Below are 16104 nucleotides of genomic sequence, written 5' to 3' on the forward strand. Positions count from 1 at the left end.
TTTAACAGAAAGACAGACGATCTGGATTTGATTTCCACACAAAGGCATTATTATGAAACACTAGACAGAAAGAAAATATGTTTGTCACAGTGTCTCAAAAGATTGGCTCGCAAACAAATAATGCTACGTTATAGTGATTTCCTAGCTCTTTTCATAACAAAACTTTTTGACATTGTTTGCATTTAAGGGTCAAGGCCTGCTGCAGACATCCCAATCTTCAGAGACTAATTTCCGGGTGGCTTTTTTACATTTGACAGTTCGTATAGTTATTTTTGATTACTCTTGAATAGGGCTTTTATTGTTGTTTATGCTATCCCGAACTACTTTTCAAATTCAAATACTGAGACGTTTCTTCTTCTTCTTTTTTACTCGCGACATTTATTTGTAAGCGTTTTGAAATCAACCGGAAATACGTTTTACCCTAGCCCTCGGTCAAACATGGCGTCGTGTTCTGAGGTAAGTGATGTTGTAAAGAAAATAAATTGTAAAGTAATGACAGTGGCACTTGTATACTTCCACTACGAAGGGTGAAAGTTACTGTAATTTGAAACTGTATTACGTGTATCAATAATTCTTTATAATCGATGGAAAATCCGTAATTTCATATTTGTTTTGTTTACAATCTTAGCTAGCAAGCTAGCTAACCAACGGAGTTGTGTTTGTGATGTTAGCTGATGTTAGCAGACTTGTTTCCTCAATAAACCCTTATTCGGAGAGCTTGGTCGTCATATCTTATCATTATTCGACACGCATTTTGTAGACATACACGACCGATATGCCTAATCGCGCATGTGTTATTGTCATAGTATTAACATATGCTAACATGTTAGTGTAGCATGCTACATAGCCATGTGCTAATTGTTGCCAACTGTTCAGGATCCTGGTGACGGCGTTTCATCTCAAAAGAGAGAGGAAAGGCTCCGCAAATTCCGGGAACTGCATTTTAAAAGGGTGAGTGAGGGAACACTGGCGGATACATTTAGTCTGCCACGCAGTCTGGCTTGGCTTTCAAACTGACGAGGAATAACGTTCTATACTTTATACAGTTAATGCACGGAATGTTTATCTTGAACGCGCGACATTTTCTGTGTGGTCCATCTCAGAATGAAGCACGTAAGCTCAACCACCAGGAGGTTGTGGAGGAGGACAAACGATTGAAGCTACCGACAAACTGGGAGTCTAAAAAAGCTCGCCTGGAGTGGGAACTAGCTACTGATCTGAAGAAAAAGGTACTTACAACTGCACACGAATCACCCACTACTCATCAGACCTGTGGTACTTATGGGGAAATTGAGTGCCACCTAACTCAACCGGCAGGTGAATCTTGTATGCTAGTTACACATCAAGACATGGCTAGGCACCTTAATAAGTAAACACTGTGATGAGTTGTATTGTAAACCAATGTTAATCATTTTGTATATTAAACGTCAGGTTTGTTTAGGATTGTAGGAGCAAATGGAGATCCATTGTGAACTGTGTGTGCTCGCTCCATCTCAACGCTGTCTGTTGGTGTGTGTGTTTAGGATTGTGCGGCCAAGGGAGAGGACTATGACCGTGTGAAGCTTCTGGAGATCAGTGCTGAGGATGCAGAGCGCTGGGAGAGGAAGAAGAAGAAGAAGAACCCTGATCCAGGATTCTCAGGTTTGAAACCATGTTCACTCTCCCTTATGTAGTAGGTCAAGGGCCCTCATGGTTGAGGTGTTACCTCTGTCATGGCTTAGTCTTGGTACATCACCTATCAATTAAATCCGTGTCATATATGGTTCGTACCTAAGAGAGCAATTTGGAAAGTATGAAATTGCACCATAAGGATCACTGGATGGGGCCAGCCCCACGATTGTCCCGAAAGCAGCAGCCATTGAATTTCTGAACACCGCTACTGATGGTCGTTCTGTCACTCGAACAGCCTTGTACAGAGGAATTCTGGGTGCGTGAAAAGCCCCTAGGGGATAAATCATTTTTAACTGCCTCCAATTTAATCTGCCAAAAGGGATGGCAGCCTCAAATATGGCTGCCATCTGTTGCATCAAAACCCCTCTCTGAATTAAATCCTCTGGGGAGAAAATTATCACCAGAGGGGCTTGAAAGGAGGGGAGGTGGGCAGCTTCTCGTCTCCCCTAACCAGACCCAGGTTGTGTCACGGGGCTGCACGCCTGCTCGACGTTTGTTCCGGTAAATGTAACCCCGGCTCTCTGTCGTGTTGCCATTGGGCCGCAGGTTACGCCGAGGCCCAGCTGCGACAGTACCAACGCCTCACCAGGCAGATCAAACCAGACATGGAGAGCTACGAGAGGCAGAGGGAGGACTGGTGAGGCATCCTGGGGGGAAAAACAAACCCTTTCTGCTGTTACATCACTGTAGGATGAAGCTTTTACAGTCATATATTATGTCTTTGTTTCTTTTTTTGGTTTTCACTTCTTTTTTATATTTGGTACTATTCAAGGTATTTACATTGACCATTTGCATTGCTTTGAGTAAGCACACACATTTTCTCCAGGAAATGTTCTATTATAGCTCTGTAAAATTGCAGTAAACAGTCAGTCTATCTAGGACACGGATCACAGTTCAAGGCATTACCATACAGGCCGGAAAGTATTGGTGGCCACTATTTCCACTAATTCCTGCCAATCACATGCTCTCAAAGGAACGCAACACACATTCAGCAGTGTGGGCTGCTTCTGCCCCTGGGCTGATTTTGACACAGTCAGACTCCCAAGAATCATCTCATGTTGTCTGGAGCGTCAGTGTGAGGCATACACTCAGAGAGGAAGGGCCTGGTTATGGTTATGGTTGGTTCTTCTTGATCAGCCAAAGATGAGTTCAGAACCCACACATTTCCCCCCCCCCATTAAATGCTGCCACATGGACAACTGTGAAGGATGCACTGAAGCCACAGTGGCTCAGCAGCCATAGCCGAGCACATTTGATACGTTGCGCGGGCGAAGGGAGTCATGGCTCACGATGATGATAAACAGCTCCCTGTCTCAATGTGCCCTGGTGGTCTCCCACAGTGGTGAGGACTTCCACCCAACCTCCAACAGCCTGATCCACGGCACCCATGTCCCATCCAAGGAGGGCATCGACCGCATGGTGGAAGATGTGGAGAAACAGTAAGTGGCACTATCCCCTCACCATGTCCTATTCAATGCATCAGTCCAGAGATGATTAGTAATAGTGGAGCAGGTCATTGTTCGCAGGAACCAGTGCAGATTTTGGCGCTCTCAGTAATCCCCAGCATTGAAAAGATGATTAGTAATGGGTTAGTGTGTAACTAAAGCAACTCTGTGATCAGCAAGGGTGCAGGCTTCGATAATACGACACACAGCCATGACCCTTTGGTGTATGGTGTTGAAACAATGTGAGAGGACAAAAGTTTTCTGTGGGATGGGTCATTTTTTGTTGACAAAGGTGTCCATTTAAGGGGGAGATAGTTTGCAGTTTAGTGCATGTGATTGGGAGTTTGAATTAAAACCGCCATCTTTGCCGCTGACGCAGGATTGAGAAGAGGGCCAAGTACAGCCGCCGCAGGGCCTACAACGACGACGCGGACATCGATTACATCAACGAGAGGAACGCCAAGTTCAACAAGAAGGCCGAGCGCTTCTACGGCAAATACACCGCTGAGATCAAACAGAACCTGGAGAGAGGCACGGCTGTCTGAGGGGACGCTCTGAGGATCCTCCTTTACACAGTGCGTTTTGTCTCCACTGGGATGCTCAGAAGCTAATAATGCCAGTAAGGTTAAAGGACTCGTCATGTATTTACAGTACAGACTTCATGTGAGTGTATCACAATGCTTAGTATGGTTATCTGGAGCTACATGGTTTGTATTGTGACACAGGTGTTTTGAAGAGGCTTTTTTGTATTTAATACTTAGGATCAGTGTAATCTGAGCAAGGTTTGAATTTAATCTCAACGAAAAATATTATTGGTGTCATGCCCTCTTAAGGCATTTGGAGATGCATGTTTATTGTCCCCCACCACCCTTGAAAGTTATTTTATCTTTTAAATAAAAACACTTGATTGGATTTGCAGCCTGGTTTCTATGTCTTGTGCAAGGGTGGTTGGATGGGGGGCATACTGTGAGCGTGAGAATGAAACACCATTCCTAACCCTGAGGCTAAAGCCTGTTTATCAGCAATAGCGGCAGAAGAATGTGTTGGTGTAGGTGCACGCGGAGATAAGCAAGAATTAAGCAATTCAATTGCATCGCTATCAACCACATCTGTTAAGCTAACTTGCCTTGAGCAGTGACATGAGCCAGGGAGGCTTGTGACCTAAGAAAAGATCAAAGGCATGACTGCAGATTCCCATGCCATTCTCTTTTGTCCTCAACAAACGCTATGTTGTTGCACCCTCTATGGGCCAGTAGGTCGTACTGTTTGTTTACGCCATGTGGAGGTCCCCCAAACACATGCGTGAAACCAGGATCTGTATCCTTAATTTGAGTCAGGCGTTTGGTCTGTATTAATGAATGTGCTCTGACTAAAGCAGGGGTATAGCGTGCAAGGAAACAGTGACACAAAGGTCTCCTGATTTATGGGGGATGTGTAGGGGGATTTTTAATGATGTCTTTGATATTTGACTCCACTTTGCAGAGCTGTTATCAAAAACCTGGGAGTCTCATGTTGGTTCTCGGGTTGAGATTTGTTTTTGTAAATAGTTTAGCCATGGGAAATCCAAAAGAAGCGATGTATGAAATTGTTTAATTTGGATCCTTTTTGATTCATGTCCTTTTCTATCTCACATATGGGTAGCAATACACTGCCTCTTCCCCTGTTTGCTTTGCAGTTGACCATTGTCAGTGACTGGGTAGTTTCTCATGTTCCCATAAAACAATGGCGTGAAAGAGCTCTTGGCCCAGGACGAGCAGAGATTGTGATAGGTTCACCAATCCCTACCAATGGACATGGTTTGAACAAAGGGCCAGAATGAAAATTGATTCCGAGACCTTAAACTAAAATTAAGAAAAAGGAAAAAAAAATATATAAAAATGTAAAATAATTGAATGAGATGTATTATAACATGTAATATTCATAATATCTGCTTTGTAGGCTGATGTGATTCACTATTAGTGTTATTTGTAAATTGGAGTAATTATGCTTTCCCTTAATAAAGACAAAAAAATACAAAATGGACATAAAACTTTAAAAGACTCAAAACTTGATAAATAAAACTGATAAAAGGTACGATTCTTTTTAGACTCCAGTAGCTGCAGCGCACTCCCTGAGTGTCCAGATCCCCTCTCCCAATTGTCTTTCCTGGTAGGACAGTTGGGTACCTGGAAAGACAGTTAAGGGAGGGGATCTGGACAGTTGGGGGAGTGCGCTGGAGTGGCTGTTACAGGGATCTGTCCAGATCCCCTCTCCCAACTGTCTTTCCAGGTACCCAACTGTCCCACCAGGAAAGACAATTGGGAGAGGGGATCTGGACTCTCGGGGTGTGCGCTGCAACTACAGGAGTCTTAACATATATATTACTTAACTGATATCAGTTAAATGAATTATCAATTGGTTTGAGTGAGATTTGAACCAGGGGGTAATGTGTTACAGTACACTCGATGGTACACATGCTTACCCACTGAGCCACAGGGTTCCTGCAAAGTTCCCTTCTACAAGACAATGTAATTGCCCTTATGACACTACTAAATGCCAAAGGACAAGGTTTTGTTTCTGCTAATGCCAAGTTATAAAACTGAATATTCTGCCTTCTAATCATCTAATCATAAGTGAACGTTTGCTGAAGGATTTCTAAGAACTTGTTCACGAAATACAGTGACAATATGTAGACTTTTCCTTAATAGACTTAGAATTTGATTTATTTCTGCAACACAGTTAAATACGAACAGAAATGTACAGCTTACCGTCTATTAGGGTTGGGAATCGACAATCCTAAATAGCCTCTTGGTATTTGAGGCATTGGGAGGGCGGGGAGAATTAAACATCAAATAAAGTTTGCCTCCAAGGGAAGACTAGTTGCATTTTTCTCAAGCTCATGTCAAAAGGCGTTCTGTCCCTCACGTACAATAGAATCTGTTATTCACTGCTATAAACAGTCCAGGGTTTTTTCTAATGTGTCAAGACTGTGTCATTGCCAGAAGGATCCTGATTTAGAGACCTACACACTGATGTCTTGTAACCAAATCACACGGGATGTTAGGATGAGAGGCTCGAGATGAACAGGAAGCAAGCTGCAGTTAGACAATATCAAAGCCAATTCAAACACTATTTGCCTATTCACAACCCACATAAATGAATATGTGACAGATCTGTCAAAATAGTATGCTTCCTGGGTTTCATCTGAATTTACAGACTGCTAGCCAGGCAAATTAACCTTAATGGGATCTTGGGTTATATGAGGTAACTCAAGAAGCAACATGTTTAAAGCTGCAGTCATGTGTTGACACTTGACACCATCTCTAGTGTTTTTAGTGCACTTGCCAAAGAGCACTCTTTTGAACATTGTCAGGTTAGTAAATAACCAAGACTCCTGGATGATGTGTAGTAAGTCGGTGATCAGTCTCATAACTATGAAGTGGCCTTGTTATCCAGCTGAGGTGATTCAGGCATACCATGTGAAACCTTTTCTTTGAAAGCAACAAAACCAGGGGCAATTTTATAATCAATCTCAGACCTACTTTCAGTAATGTATCTTTTTACTCACTCTTTTGAACATTGTCAGGATAAATGTTGAAATATCACCCATTAATAGTAGCTAGCTACTATTTAAAACTCCTCAAAGAGGATTTCTCATAAATATGTTTTCATTATTTGAAATCCATGTGCTCAATGGGACTTATTTAGGTTTTATGTTGTTTTTCCTGTGACACAAGCCTACCACCAGGTGGTCATCATCTGCACTGCGGGTCGCATTGATAACCAGAAACATTTATATTGCTTACCATCCTGGAGAGGAGCATTACTTATGAATGATTGAAAAGAGACAACTCATTAAATCATTTCAAATCTTTATTGAATACTTATGCCACACAACACAAAAAAAAACATCAAAAACCACCTGGATTACATCTTCGGTCCTTCATACTTTTCTAATATAAAGTGAAATGTATCTACCATGATACACAAGACTTCAAATCCTCCCCTCCCTATGTACATTATGTTACAGTGATATTTACAGGGTCGGTGCCTCACTAGTGTGAGGTGGCCAGGGAATGTTTGGAGGAGCGGGACACAGAGGCTTGGGGGAGTCTCTTGACAGGCATCCAGTGACCGTACGGTGCCCTGCTGCTGTAGCTCTCCACTCTGTGGATTACCTTACTCTCTGCACTGGTGGCAATCATTGTGGGCTTGGCCACTGCGTTCTGGAAGAACAGGAAACAGAAATGTTATCTTATTGGTAAAAATTAATTTAAAAAAAACATAGCTACCCTTGTCCTTAGCGTTTTCAAATGTGGATACAAAAAAAGATTCTGATTTTTGTATTTGTGGAAAACTTACATTGATGCTGAATGAGATACCCTTTCGAGTAGGTGACATCTTGGGGCTTGGGCCATCATCCTCAGGCTCCGGGTCACTGTTCTGTTACAGAGAACACAAAGACACTCATTTAGAACGGGCTCCCAGACAGGTGAACAGCAGCTGATTGCAGACAACATTCCATTTTTATTTTTTTTATTTTTTTACTGACTATTGTAATAAATCCAACATAGTGTAAATACGTTATTCTGTAGAAGGCATAAGCTGTCACTCATTTTACATGGCTTTAACAAACTGCAGCTCCCCATGCATTGTCTGCCTCAATGAGCTCTAGAGGCCATTAAGAGATTCATAGAAGTGTAGAACTGGGACCACACAAAAGAAAAACCAAAATGGAAACCAGATAACAAGGAAAAAAAGACCCCTTCTCTGAGTAGCATGATGACGACGTCGCTTTCCACAAGCCCATCCAGCACACAACTTGTGTACCAACTTATCTTTGGCATACGGAGACAGGGAAGAGTTCTTCTTTTTTAGATCTCGTCAGGAATAGTCACTATAACGCAGTCCAAACGCCTGCGCGTCTTCAGCGATAGGGGAGGAGGGCTCTGCTAAATAACAACGTACCCATTTCAGCTGTAAGCAAACACACATTTCAGAGTATCTACAAACACTATGTGTGTGTGTGTGGTGTGCTAACAATACTAGGTGTACTGGTGGATGAAAATCGTTATATTGAGTAGATCATTGTAGTGTAGAGTATTAACGTATGAATTGAATTGCAAGACAAATTCTGTGAGAAGGTAGAGTCCCGTGTACGGGCAAAACAATCCATTCTTTCACACATGGCTATGACTGGACCTGTATAGGCATTGTGAGCATGGCAAGATTCACCAGATTGTATAACCTTTCACGCAAACGCATTGGTGTCACCCAAGTCACATGACTGCCCTCTTATTCTCCTAATCCGAGGGGGGCCAGGAGTGGAGCACACTGTCATGTGATCTACAGGAACAAGGGATAAATACAAACAGAGCATGTGTGTTCCCCCAGGATGGCGAGGTTAACAGGAAAATAATTCAGACAGCACAGAATGAGAGGAATCCTACAGCAAAAGACAAACGTAGACACTGAGTGCGTTTGTGGCTCGTTCATGTTGATTCAAGTCAATAATACAGATATTATAATATCTTGTTAGCTGAAATGTAAGAGGTTACCTTCGTTGTTGGGATAGTTCTGTCCTTATGGTGTGTAGTGCATGAGCTGCTTTAAAAATATTAGTGAGGTTACAGTAGAAAGATTATTTTTTTTGTTCACAACTGTGTCAAATGATGATACTGGGTTTTGGTAGTAAAACCATTGAATTCCTTACAAGTACAAAGAGGGCATTATCCTTATTTTTCCAGTGAAATACACCTCCTTCAGGGAAGGAAACTACGCAATCCTGTTAGGCCATTACCTCCCTGTGTCAGACAAAGTAAAACATCAGATAGTTCTGGACTCAATGCTGACCACAGATGTTGCATGTTGATCTCTCTGGACACCCACCTGTGTTGGACTCTTCTGGAAGGCTGGCTCTAGTGTGACCCACCCATCTGATTTGGGCTGTGGTTCTGGTGTGGTCAGTCTGGGGCTCTCCTCAGCGCCTGGCTTGGTATTTGCAGTCCAAACGTCATCTGTCTTTCCTGTAATGAGGAACATAAAAATTGTATTTATTACTTGAGTTAGAATAATAAGCACTATAGTTAATAATGTGACATTACTAATTTAACTTGGGTATTGATGCACACCATTTTGGCCAAGCCTTACCATCCAAGTTTAGTCTAACGGTCAAGCGTGCTGGAGATCTGGAGCGGCTCCTGTTGGTCTTGGTGGATTTGGAGGTCTTGGCCCTGAAACTACCCATGGGCTTCCTGTGGTCAGCTGTCCTCCTGGCTGAGGACCTGGGGCGAGAGCGGTGGCTGCTGCGACGGGGGGGGGATGAGGGGCTGGATGAGCGGGAGTGCGCTCTTTTGCGTTGTGGAGAAGAGTGGTGGCTACGCCTGTGCCTGCGAGGGTGGGAGCAACGGGAAGGAGAAGCGGCTCTGTGGCAGCGAGGGTGAGAACGGGACCTGCGGCGGGGGCTACTGCTAGACGAGGAAGGGGAAGTGCTGGAGGAGGACCTGTGACGACGGCCTGCACGAGCCTCTCTTCTTTGGGCCCGGCCACCGGAGCCGGAGGAATGTTTACTGCTGCCATGACTACTTCTGGAACGGGAGCGTGTGGATAAGGGGGGTGAGGCTGAGCTAGAGAGTGTTTCCTGGTCGAAGACCAGACTGATCCCTTCACTTAGTCGGACTGCAGTCATCTTGGTGTGAGAGTCTTTCCTCATACTGATCACCTGTGGAAGGCATACCATGTTTAATAACAGATTATTATCGATCACGGTCAGACAAATGATTAAACAGCAGACGAGTGGGTTGCGTAACTGTAAACCTCGTTCAGCAGGCCTGAATTTAGGCCAGTCCATGGTCATGGCTGGTATTGCATAATACTGCGCGTCCCCTCCCCCAACCAACAGTTTATCAGGGACAGGCAAAAATGTTTTTGTTTTTTTAAAGAGTTAACTAACTAATGTTTTCCAACTCTACAACAGAACACACTTGGAAAACAAAGTATACAATTCAAACCAATATTGTGTAGCCTTGCAGGAGACGAATACCGACTAGTTAGATCACTAGCTACTAAGCTAGCTAGCTAGCTAACGTAACGACGACGTTTGCATTTAGTTTACAACCACGTACCTTGTTAATCCACGGCTCAGTTCTGTTATGTTGACGAGAATCTTAATACTTTAACGTTATTCTCACTGTTTAGAGTGAATTGTCGAAATGTACGTAGACAGTAATTTACTAAAACTTCGAATATTGTCCGTTGCCTTTGTTATGTCGTATATCTCCAAGCTGCGTTCTTTCGAATGGCCAGTTTTCCGAGCGCATGCGTCATCAGAAGACTGGAAATTTCCACATTAAACTAGTTCACGGGGTTTACTGTTGCGCATCTTTGCAGGTAATGAGCACGCCCTACAATGTGAACATGCTTTACAAATCAATGCCTTTAACGCCCTTGTTCTTTAACAAAAGCAAACACCATATATACTAACAATATTAGGTGGTTGTTAGTTATGTTTATTGGGCCATACTGGTAAATAACAGTATAAGAACTTTGTACAAGACAAGGCTTTGGCCGATATAACCACTACGCAACGGGTAATATCGTGAAGTAATGTATATACAACGTTAACTCCCCTTCGAGTTGCATATCACTGACCAGCTAGCCAGCTACCTATAAACAGGTCTTCTGTGCAATCTAAATTGTTTGTGGGTTAAGATCTATTAAATGCAATGGAGATTTTGGAGTTATTGCCTTCCAGTTTTGGATATGTTATCCTTACATACTTGTATAGCTGGATAATGTTGTGTTATCTCGGGATTAAGGTTGGAGGCGCCAGAAAGAAGTACGATGTCAAGGTAAAGCAGCACTCTTTAGTAACTATGACTCTGCAAAACGCATGTTGCATTATTGTTACTGACAGTTCATTGGAGTTTGTTCTGAAAGAAAAACGACACGGCCGAATAAAATGAAGCGTGTTGTTGTGTATTATTGAGTTTTTGTGTATTATTGAGTTTTTGTATTTAAACCAACAAACTGACATTTGTGTTTTTTCTCTATCTGACAGTACCCTACGATGTATAGTGACAAGGACCCAGTGTTCAATTGTATTCAGAGGGCCCATCAAAACACACTAGAGGTGTACCCACAGTGGCTTGTGTTCCAGACTATTGCCTCACTTGTCTACCCAGTATGTATGCATCTGTGTGCATAATCTAATACTCTTAGAAGTTTTTTGTGCTCGATTTTCCTATTCAAGGAATGCAACAACGACTTATGATTTATCTTGTGTAACATACCAGCGTTATGGAAATGCAGCCAATTATGTGAGTTGTGATGATCTAGTGTAGCATTGGCAGCTATGTCTTTCCTTCCGTATTCCTTACTCACAATATATCAGCAGCATTGTTAATTTCCCTTCTTCTCTTCCCAGACCTCAGCTGCTGTGCTTGGGGCCATCTGGGTGACTAGCAGGTTCTCCTATGCATGGGGCTACTACACCGGAGGTGAGATAATCATTGGAACTATACCAATATTTTTGTATTGCAGCAAGTTTTACATAGACGATCAGGGGTTGATGCAATGCTAATCTTTGCATTTGTAGTGAATTTACGTCTCCACATATGTGGCTTTTAAAAAGTTATTTCTCCACACACACCCTATTATTACTTTCCCCCTAGTTGTGTTCTATCATTGATTTAAAAAGGGACAAAGGGCAGTAGCAATAAAGGTTGGAGATAAGAGGTTTTGAAGCTCAAACAACAGTTGTAATTGATTGTTGACAATGTTGTCAGTTAATGCTTGGTGTGTGCATATTGTTAGGTTATGACAATGTGAAATGCTTCTTTGTTTTACAGACCCAGTCAAGAGGATGCAAGGCGCCTATGGATATATTGGGTTATTTGGAGTCATCATTCTTACCATTTCAGTGGCTTTGCAGTTGCTGGGAGTCATTTAGGGTGGATACCAGTATATACGTCTGTAAAGGCTTGTACCTTTCATTCCAATCACCACTTTTATATTGATTGTTCAATTTTTCATAAATGTTTAGCTATTTTGATTTTGTTCCATGTAACCAATACTTCAATAAAAAATTACAAACTTTAGACAAAATGTGTTGCAGCGGTATAGCCTACGGAATGTAGTATGCCTTCACAAATATGAAGGCTACATTAATGGCTCTGTTAAGTCACTGCTGAATTGTTGTAATTTTCACTTGAATTCCAGGAGAGGGTCACATTAATTAATGATAACATTGGTATCATAAAGAATATATAATAGTTATTTCAAGGAGGTTCACAATCCATGCAAATTACCCTATGAATTACGGCGCGATGAAGTCGCTGCAGGAGGCCCGGGTAAATGATAACATGGAAATGGCTTATATGGTCATTTGAATCAGATGAGAATAGAACAGACCTCAACATACTGTATGTTGATCTTTGGAAGTTCTCACAATGTCAAAGAGACAATGATACAACAAGGGATTCAACTTGTACTGTAGGCTTGAAAAAAAAAAAAAAAAAAACGACTCAGTTCATTAGATGTTAAAAGGACTCACATGATGTCTCATGTGGCTTCACACAAAAATAACAAAAAACACCCTATAGGCTTAGATTTATATCCCAGTCTATTCATTAGTATATCATTCATGATCCCACAGCGTTATAAAGTAGGCTACTGTATAAAATACGTGTTTGTGGCCTTAACTAGTGGCTATAGTAGTTAGGCTTGTAGCTGTTCCATATGGACTATTAAAGAGGCGTCGAATCTAGTGCGCATGCTTGTGACTGTGAGTGAGCGCGTTGACGGAAGCTAAGAATCTAGCTGTGTCTGGGGGGTCTACTTCAAAAAACAAAAGAATAAGGTATTTATGTCTACAAATGACGCGTTACCATATTAAATTATGTGTTTTTACATTCTATGGTGAATGCGGCTATTGTTGTTACCGTGTATTTGTCTCACATTATGCGGAATATGAAAGAAGAAGCCTTCAAGGAAATGCTTGTTATTGCTGCCTAACAGCTACGAACAATAGCCAGGATGCTATAATAAACACACAAGGCCCGAACAAAGTTGTATAGAGCGCTAATTAACCGTCCTATAATTACTATAATAGATCTTAGGTAAATTTGGAAACTGAAAGTGACGTTGCATTAACGTTGCTACTGTATGCGATTACATGCTATTTATGTGGGTAAAGGATTTAGTTTGCGAGCATCAGAGCTGCATTTCCTTACTGCGCACCATGGCATGGCTAAATTAACCATTTGGCATTGGCGATCAAATCTTCAGAGATCAGTGTTATTTCACATAACCTAGATGTGTCGGAGACATTCACCCTAACACATCCACAATTTTTTCAGTGGTATTAGTGGGTAACGTAAATGGTCCACACGGATGTCTCGGATGCGTAGTCGAGAGTCAAAATGTCGTGTCCGGCGAATCATCCACTTCAAACAACAGTCTAATTTCTGATTTACAGTATTAGCTATATTCAGAGAACTGCCACCGATTGTTTAATTTGTAACTGTCCCCCCCCACCCCCCCAAAAAAAAAATCATATATATATATATATATATATATATATATATATATATATATATATATATATATATATATATATATATATATATATATATATATGTTTGTCTTTATGGTCTTCAGAGTCATGTCAGGATTTTTAGACGGAATCCGGTGTGGAGACTGTGAGTGCAATGTTGACTGGGGGGAGAGAAGAAATACCATAGCATCTATAGCAGCTGGAGTCTTGGTAAGTACTTAACAAAGTGAGTTGTATTGACATGAACTTTCTACGGTCATGATCAGAGCCTTGTTAAGTTTTTAAGCAACTTTAAACAATACAGAATAGCTTCCACGATTTAAATAATTGAAATCTAACAACAAACGCTAATAATACTATCAAACTCACATAACATTTGTAGCATAACTCATAACACTCATTGTGTGTTCAATTGTAGTTTTTCACTGGATGGTGGATCATCATTGATGCAGCTGTGAAATATCCAGATGAGGCAATATTTCATCATGCCTACCACACATGTGGTGTCATTGCTACTGTGGCTTTCCTCATGTAAGTCACACATTGTTCTTGGTCCAACAGCTTACTCTGCAGTTTTGTGTAATGGACCATGCCCATGTTTGATGTGTAACTGTTTGGTTTCTTGTGAATTTAGGATCAATGCTGTGTCAAATGGCCAGGTACGAGGAGATAGCTACAGCGAAGGCTGCATGGGACAAACAGGTTTGTACAGAATCTACCACACAATGTTCTGCACAGTATAGACAAGTATTATTTTAAACTCCTCCTCCTCCTATCACTCTCCACTACCTTCATGGTCCTAACCAGAATGTAGGTAGGCCAATGTTTTTTGACACTCACTTGCCATAATTGTTATAAAAAAGGTCTACACAGCCGTGCAGTTTGTTGCACAAGTAGCAAATGCATGCAGTCCAAATAGTTTTGATCTTTCCACTGCTAACCTGGTCAACCAAATTTTCTCTTTAATTGGATTTTGGGATGCCAGATACTCTTTACTTTGTATTACGTGTGACACACCGTAGTGCTCCAGATCCTAACCCCCTCCTTCATTGATCCTAACCCCCTCCTTCATTGTGTGCAGGTGCTCGAGTGTGGCTCTTCATTGGCTTCATGCTGGCATTCGGCTCGCTCATTGCCTCTATGTGGATTCTTTTTGGAGGCTTTGTTGTACCCCGTAAGTGTCAAAACCATGTGCATTATTCTGTACATTTCAATATAAGCCTCACAGTACATGTTGCCAAATTGAATTGAGTTAAACTCACACTCCTCAGTATTAATACCACCCTCCGTGCCATCAAATAGCTAGCTTTTCAGTGTCGTAGCTGGTATAGAAACTGTATTTACAGAGGATGTAGTTTCAGTCATTGTGCCAGAGGACGGAAGTGCCCGGTGTGGGAGGAATCAGGAGGAAGTAATGCTGATGGTTGACTCAACTACTCTGTTAAACTTATTTACACAAAGCCGTCTTTTTGGAACCATTAATAGACTTTGATGTAATGTTCTGTTGATCAGAAGCAGACCTGGTTGATGAAGGCCAATGCCACATACCAAGAGGCATTGTGTTTGATATGATCCCCTCTGTCATATGTAGTGGTGGACCCATCATGTTCTTTATTTCTCAACAGACAAGGATGTGGTGTATCCTGGAATTGCAGTTTTTTTCCAAAATGCTTTCATATTCTTTGGGTAAGTACATTTTTACTTGGGAGCTCGCTTAGTCCACATGGTCTAATTAAAGTCTAGATATGAACAGTTTTCTACTGCCAGTAATTTGTTTTTGTGTATTTTTATTTAAGAGTGCACAGGTCAGAAAGTATGTCCCTTCTTAAACAACTCATGATAATTTTAAATAATGTGCCCACTCTCTCCTCCAGGGGCTTGGTCTTCAAGTTTGGCCGCACTGAGGACCTGTGGCAATAGTGGATGGAACACAACAAAAAACACTACCTTTCTCAATTTCAAGCATAACATTTTATATTGAGCTCTTCAAGTAACATGTTTAATTTAAAAGTAGTTTGCTTCTTGCTGTACAAAGAAAAACATTTTGATATAGACTTTGGATCTACAGATCCTTGGAATATGGGTTAATCACAAGAGAGTCTGTTCACGGCACAATTAGTAAGCCATTTACTTACAGTAATTGACGTCTTTAAAACAAGGTGAAACTATCCTAATATGTTTGACTATATTGTATTCCTTGTTCTGATAAATTGTGTACTCAATGTTGGGGAAAGCGTGAATCTTTGAGGTACAACCATCTCTGCAAATACCAATGGTTTAGCAGCATAATACTGTGTTTTGTACTTTTACATTTACCTAAATGATTGTAAAAATATATTATGGCGATTTGTGTTTTTTTCTTGGGAAGACAGGCCTAATTGCATTCATACCAGGTTTACTACATGGAATGCTTATGGATGAAAAGTCATGCTACTGAAATGAGAGCAAGAGACT

General features: G+C 41.5%; 4 protein-coding genes and 1 long non-coding RNA gene across 5 annotated transcripts; 3 read left to right on the forward strand and 2 right to left on the reverse strand.

Annotated features, from left to right (window-relative positions):
- Positions 1-357: 357 nt before the first annotated feature.
- Positions 358-4028, forward strand: syf2 (SYF2 pre-mRNA-splicing factor). Its single transcript, XM_084675385.1, has 7 exons — positions 358-456; positions 877-951; positions 1104-1229; positions 1524-1641; positions 2218-2308; positions 3012-3110; positions 3496-4028. The coding sequence occupies exons 1-7, from the start codon at positions 439-441 to the stop codon at positions 3659-3661; spliced, it is 693 nt and encodes a 230-aa protein (XP_084531511.1). The 5' UTR covers positions 358-438; the 3' UTR covers positions 3662-4028.
- A 2927-nt stretch (positions 4029-6955) lies between these two features.
- On the reverse strand, positions 6956-10397 carry rsrp1 (arginine/serine-rich protein 1). The gene is made up of 5 exons (XM_084675395.1): positions 10220-10397; positions 9246-9816; positions 8985-9121; positions 7458-7538; positions 6956-7321 (listed from the first exon to the last, which is right to left on the reverse strand). Exons 2-5 carry the CDS (start codon positions 9805-9807, stop codon positions 7151-7153), a joined length of 951 nt encoding a protein of 316 aa, XP_084531521.1. The 5' UTR covers positions 9808-9816; positions 10220-10397; the 3' UTR covers positions 6956-7150.
- Positions 7615-8978, reverse strand: LOC146299719 (uncharacterized). Its single transcript, XR_014731405.1, has 2 exons — positions 8654-8978; positions 7615-8441 (listed from the first exon to the last, which is right to left on the reverse strand). It is a non-coding gene; the product is annotated as an uncharacterized LOC146299719 (long non-coding RNA).
- Positions 10398-10731: 334 nt separating the features above from the next.
- mgst3b (microsomal glutathione S-transferase 3b) lies at positions 10732-12200 on the forward strand. The gene is made up of 4 exons (XM_084675398.1): positions 10732-10945; positions 11155-11277; positions 11521-11593; positions 11945-12200. The coding sequence occupies exons 1-4, from the start codon at positions 10820-10822 to the stop codon at positions 12043-12045; spliced, it is 423 nt and encodes a 140-aa protein (XP_084531524.1). The 5' UTR covers positions 10732-10819; the 3' UTR covers positions 12046-12200.
- A 569-nt stretch (positions 12201-12769) lies between these two features.
- tmem50a (transmembrane protein 50A) lies at positions 12770-15985 on the forward strand. The gene is made up of 7 exons (XM_084675397.1): positions 12770-12954; positions 13755-13860; positions 14069-14181; positions 14285-14352; positions 14732-14824; positions 15276-15336; positions 15525-15985. Exons 2-7 carry the CDS (start codon positions 13759-13761, stop codon positions 15568-15570), a joined length of 483 nt encoding a protein of 160 aa, XP_084531523.1. The 5' UTR covers positions 12770-12954; positions 13755-13758; the 3' UTR covers positions 15571-15985.
- The last annotated feature ends 119 nt before the right edge of the window (positions 15986-16104 follow it).

Source organism: Hypomesus nipponensis, chromosome 3, assembly GCF_054491055.1.
Source record: "Hypomesus nipponensis isolate SF chromosome 3, ASM5449105v1, whole genome shotgun sequence".
In the NCBI taxonomy this organism is placed as follows: Eukaryota; Metazoa; Chordata; class Actinopteri; order Osmeriformes; family Osmeridae; genus Hypomesus; species Hypomesus nipponensis.

Excerpts from the sequence above, each read along its gene's own strand:
- mgst3b (XM_084675398.1), top strand. The coding sequence starts at position 10,820 with ATGGAGATTTTGGAGTTATTGCCTTCCAGTTTTGGATATGTTATCCTT. Across the intron at positions 11,278-11,520 it reads TTGCCTCACTTGTCTACCCA|ACCTCAGCTGCTGTGCTTGG; the intron begins GTATGTATGCAT and ends TTCTCTTCCCAG. Across the intron at positions 11,594-11,944 it reads ATGGGGCTACTACACCGGAG|ACCCAGTCAAGAGGATGCAA; the intron begins GTGAGATAATCA and ends TTTGTTTTACAG.
- rsrp1 (XM_084675395.1), bottom strand. The coding sequence starts at position 9,807 with ATGAGGAAAGACTCTCACACCAAGATGACTGCAGTCCGACTAAGTGAA. Across the intron at positions 9,122-9,245 it reads CGTTAGACTAAACTTGGATG|GAAAGACAGATGACGTTTGG; the intron begins GTAAGGCTTGGC and ends TCCTCATTACAG. Across the intron at positions 7,322-7,457 it reads GTATCTCATTCAGCATCAAT|AACGCAGTGGCCAAGCCCAC; the intron begins GTAAGTTTTCCA and ends CTGTTCTTCCAG.
- tmem50a (XM_084675397.1), top strand. The coding sequence starts at position 13,759 with ATGTCAGGATTTTTAGACGGAATCCGGTGTGGAGACTGTGAGTGCAAT. Across the intron at positions 13,861-14,068 it reads CTATAGCAGCTGGAGTCTTG|TTTTTCACTGGATGGTGGAT; the intron begins GTAAGTACTTAA and ends GTTCAATTGTAG. Across the intron at positions 14,182-14,284 it reads GCTACTGTGGCTTTCCTCAT|GATCAATGCTGTGTCAAATG; the intron begins GTAAGTCACACA and ends TTGTGAATTTAG.
- syf2 (XM_084675385.1), top strand. Across the intron at positions 1,230-1,523 it reads CTACTGATCTGAAGAAAAAG|GATTGTGCGGCCAAGGGAGA; the intron begins GTACTTACAACT and ends GTGTGTGTTTAG. Across the intron at positions 1,642-2,217 it reads CCCTGATCCAGGATTCTCAG|GTTACGCCGAGGCCCAGCTG; the intron begins GTTTGAAACCAT and ends ATTGGGCCGCAG.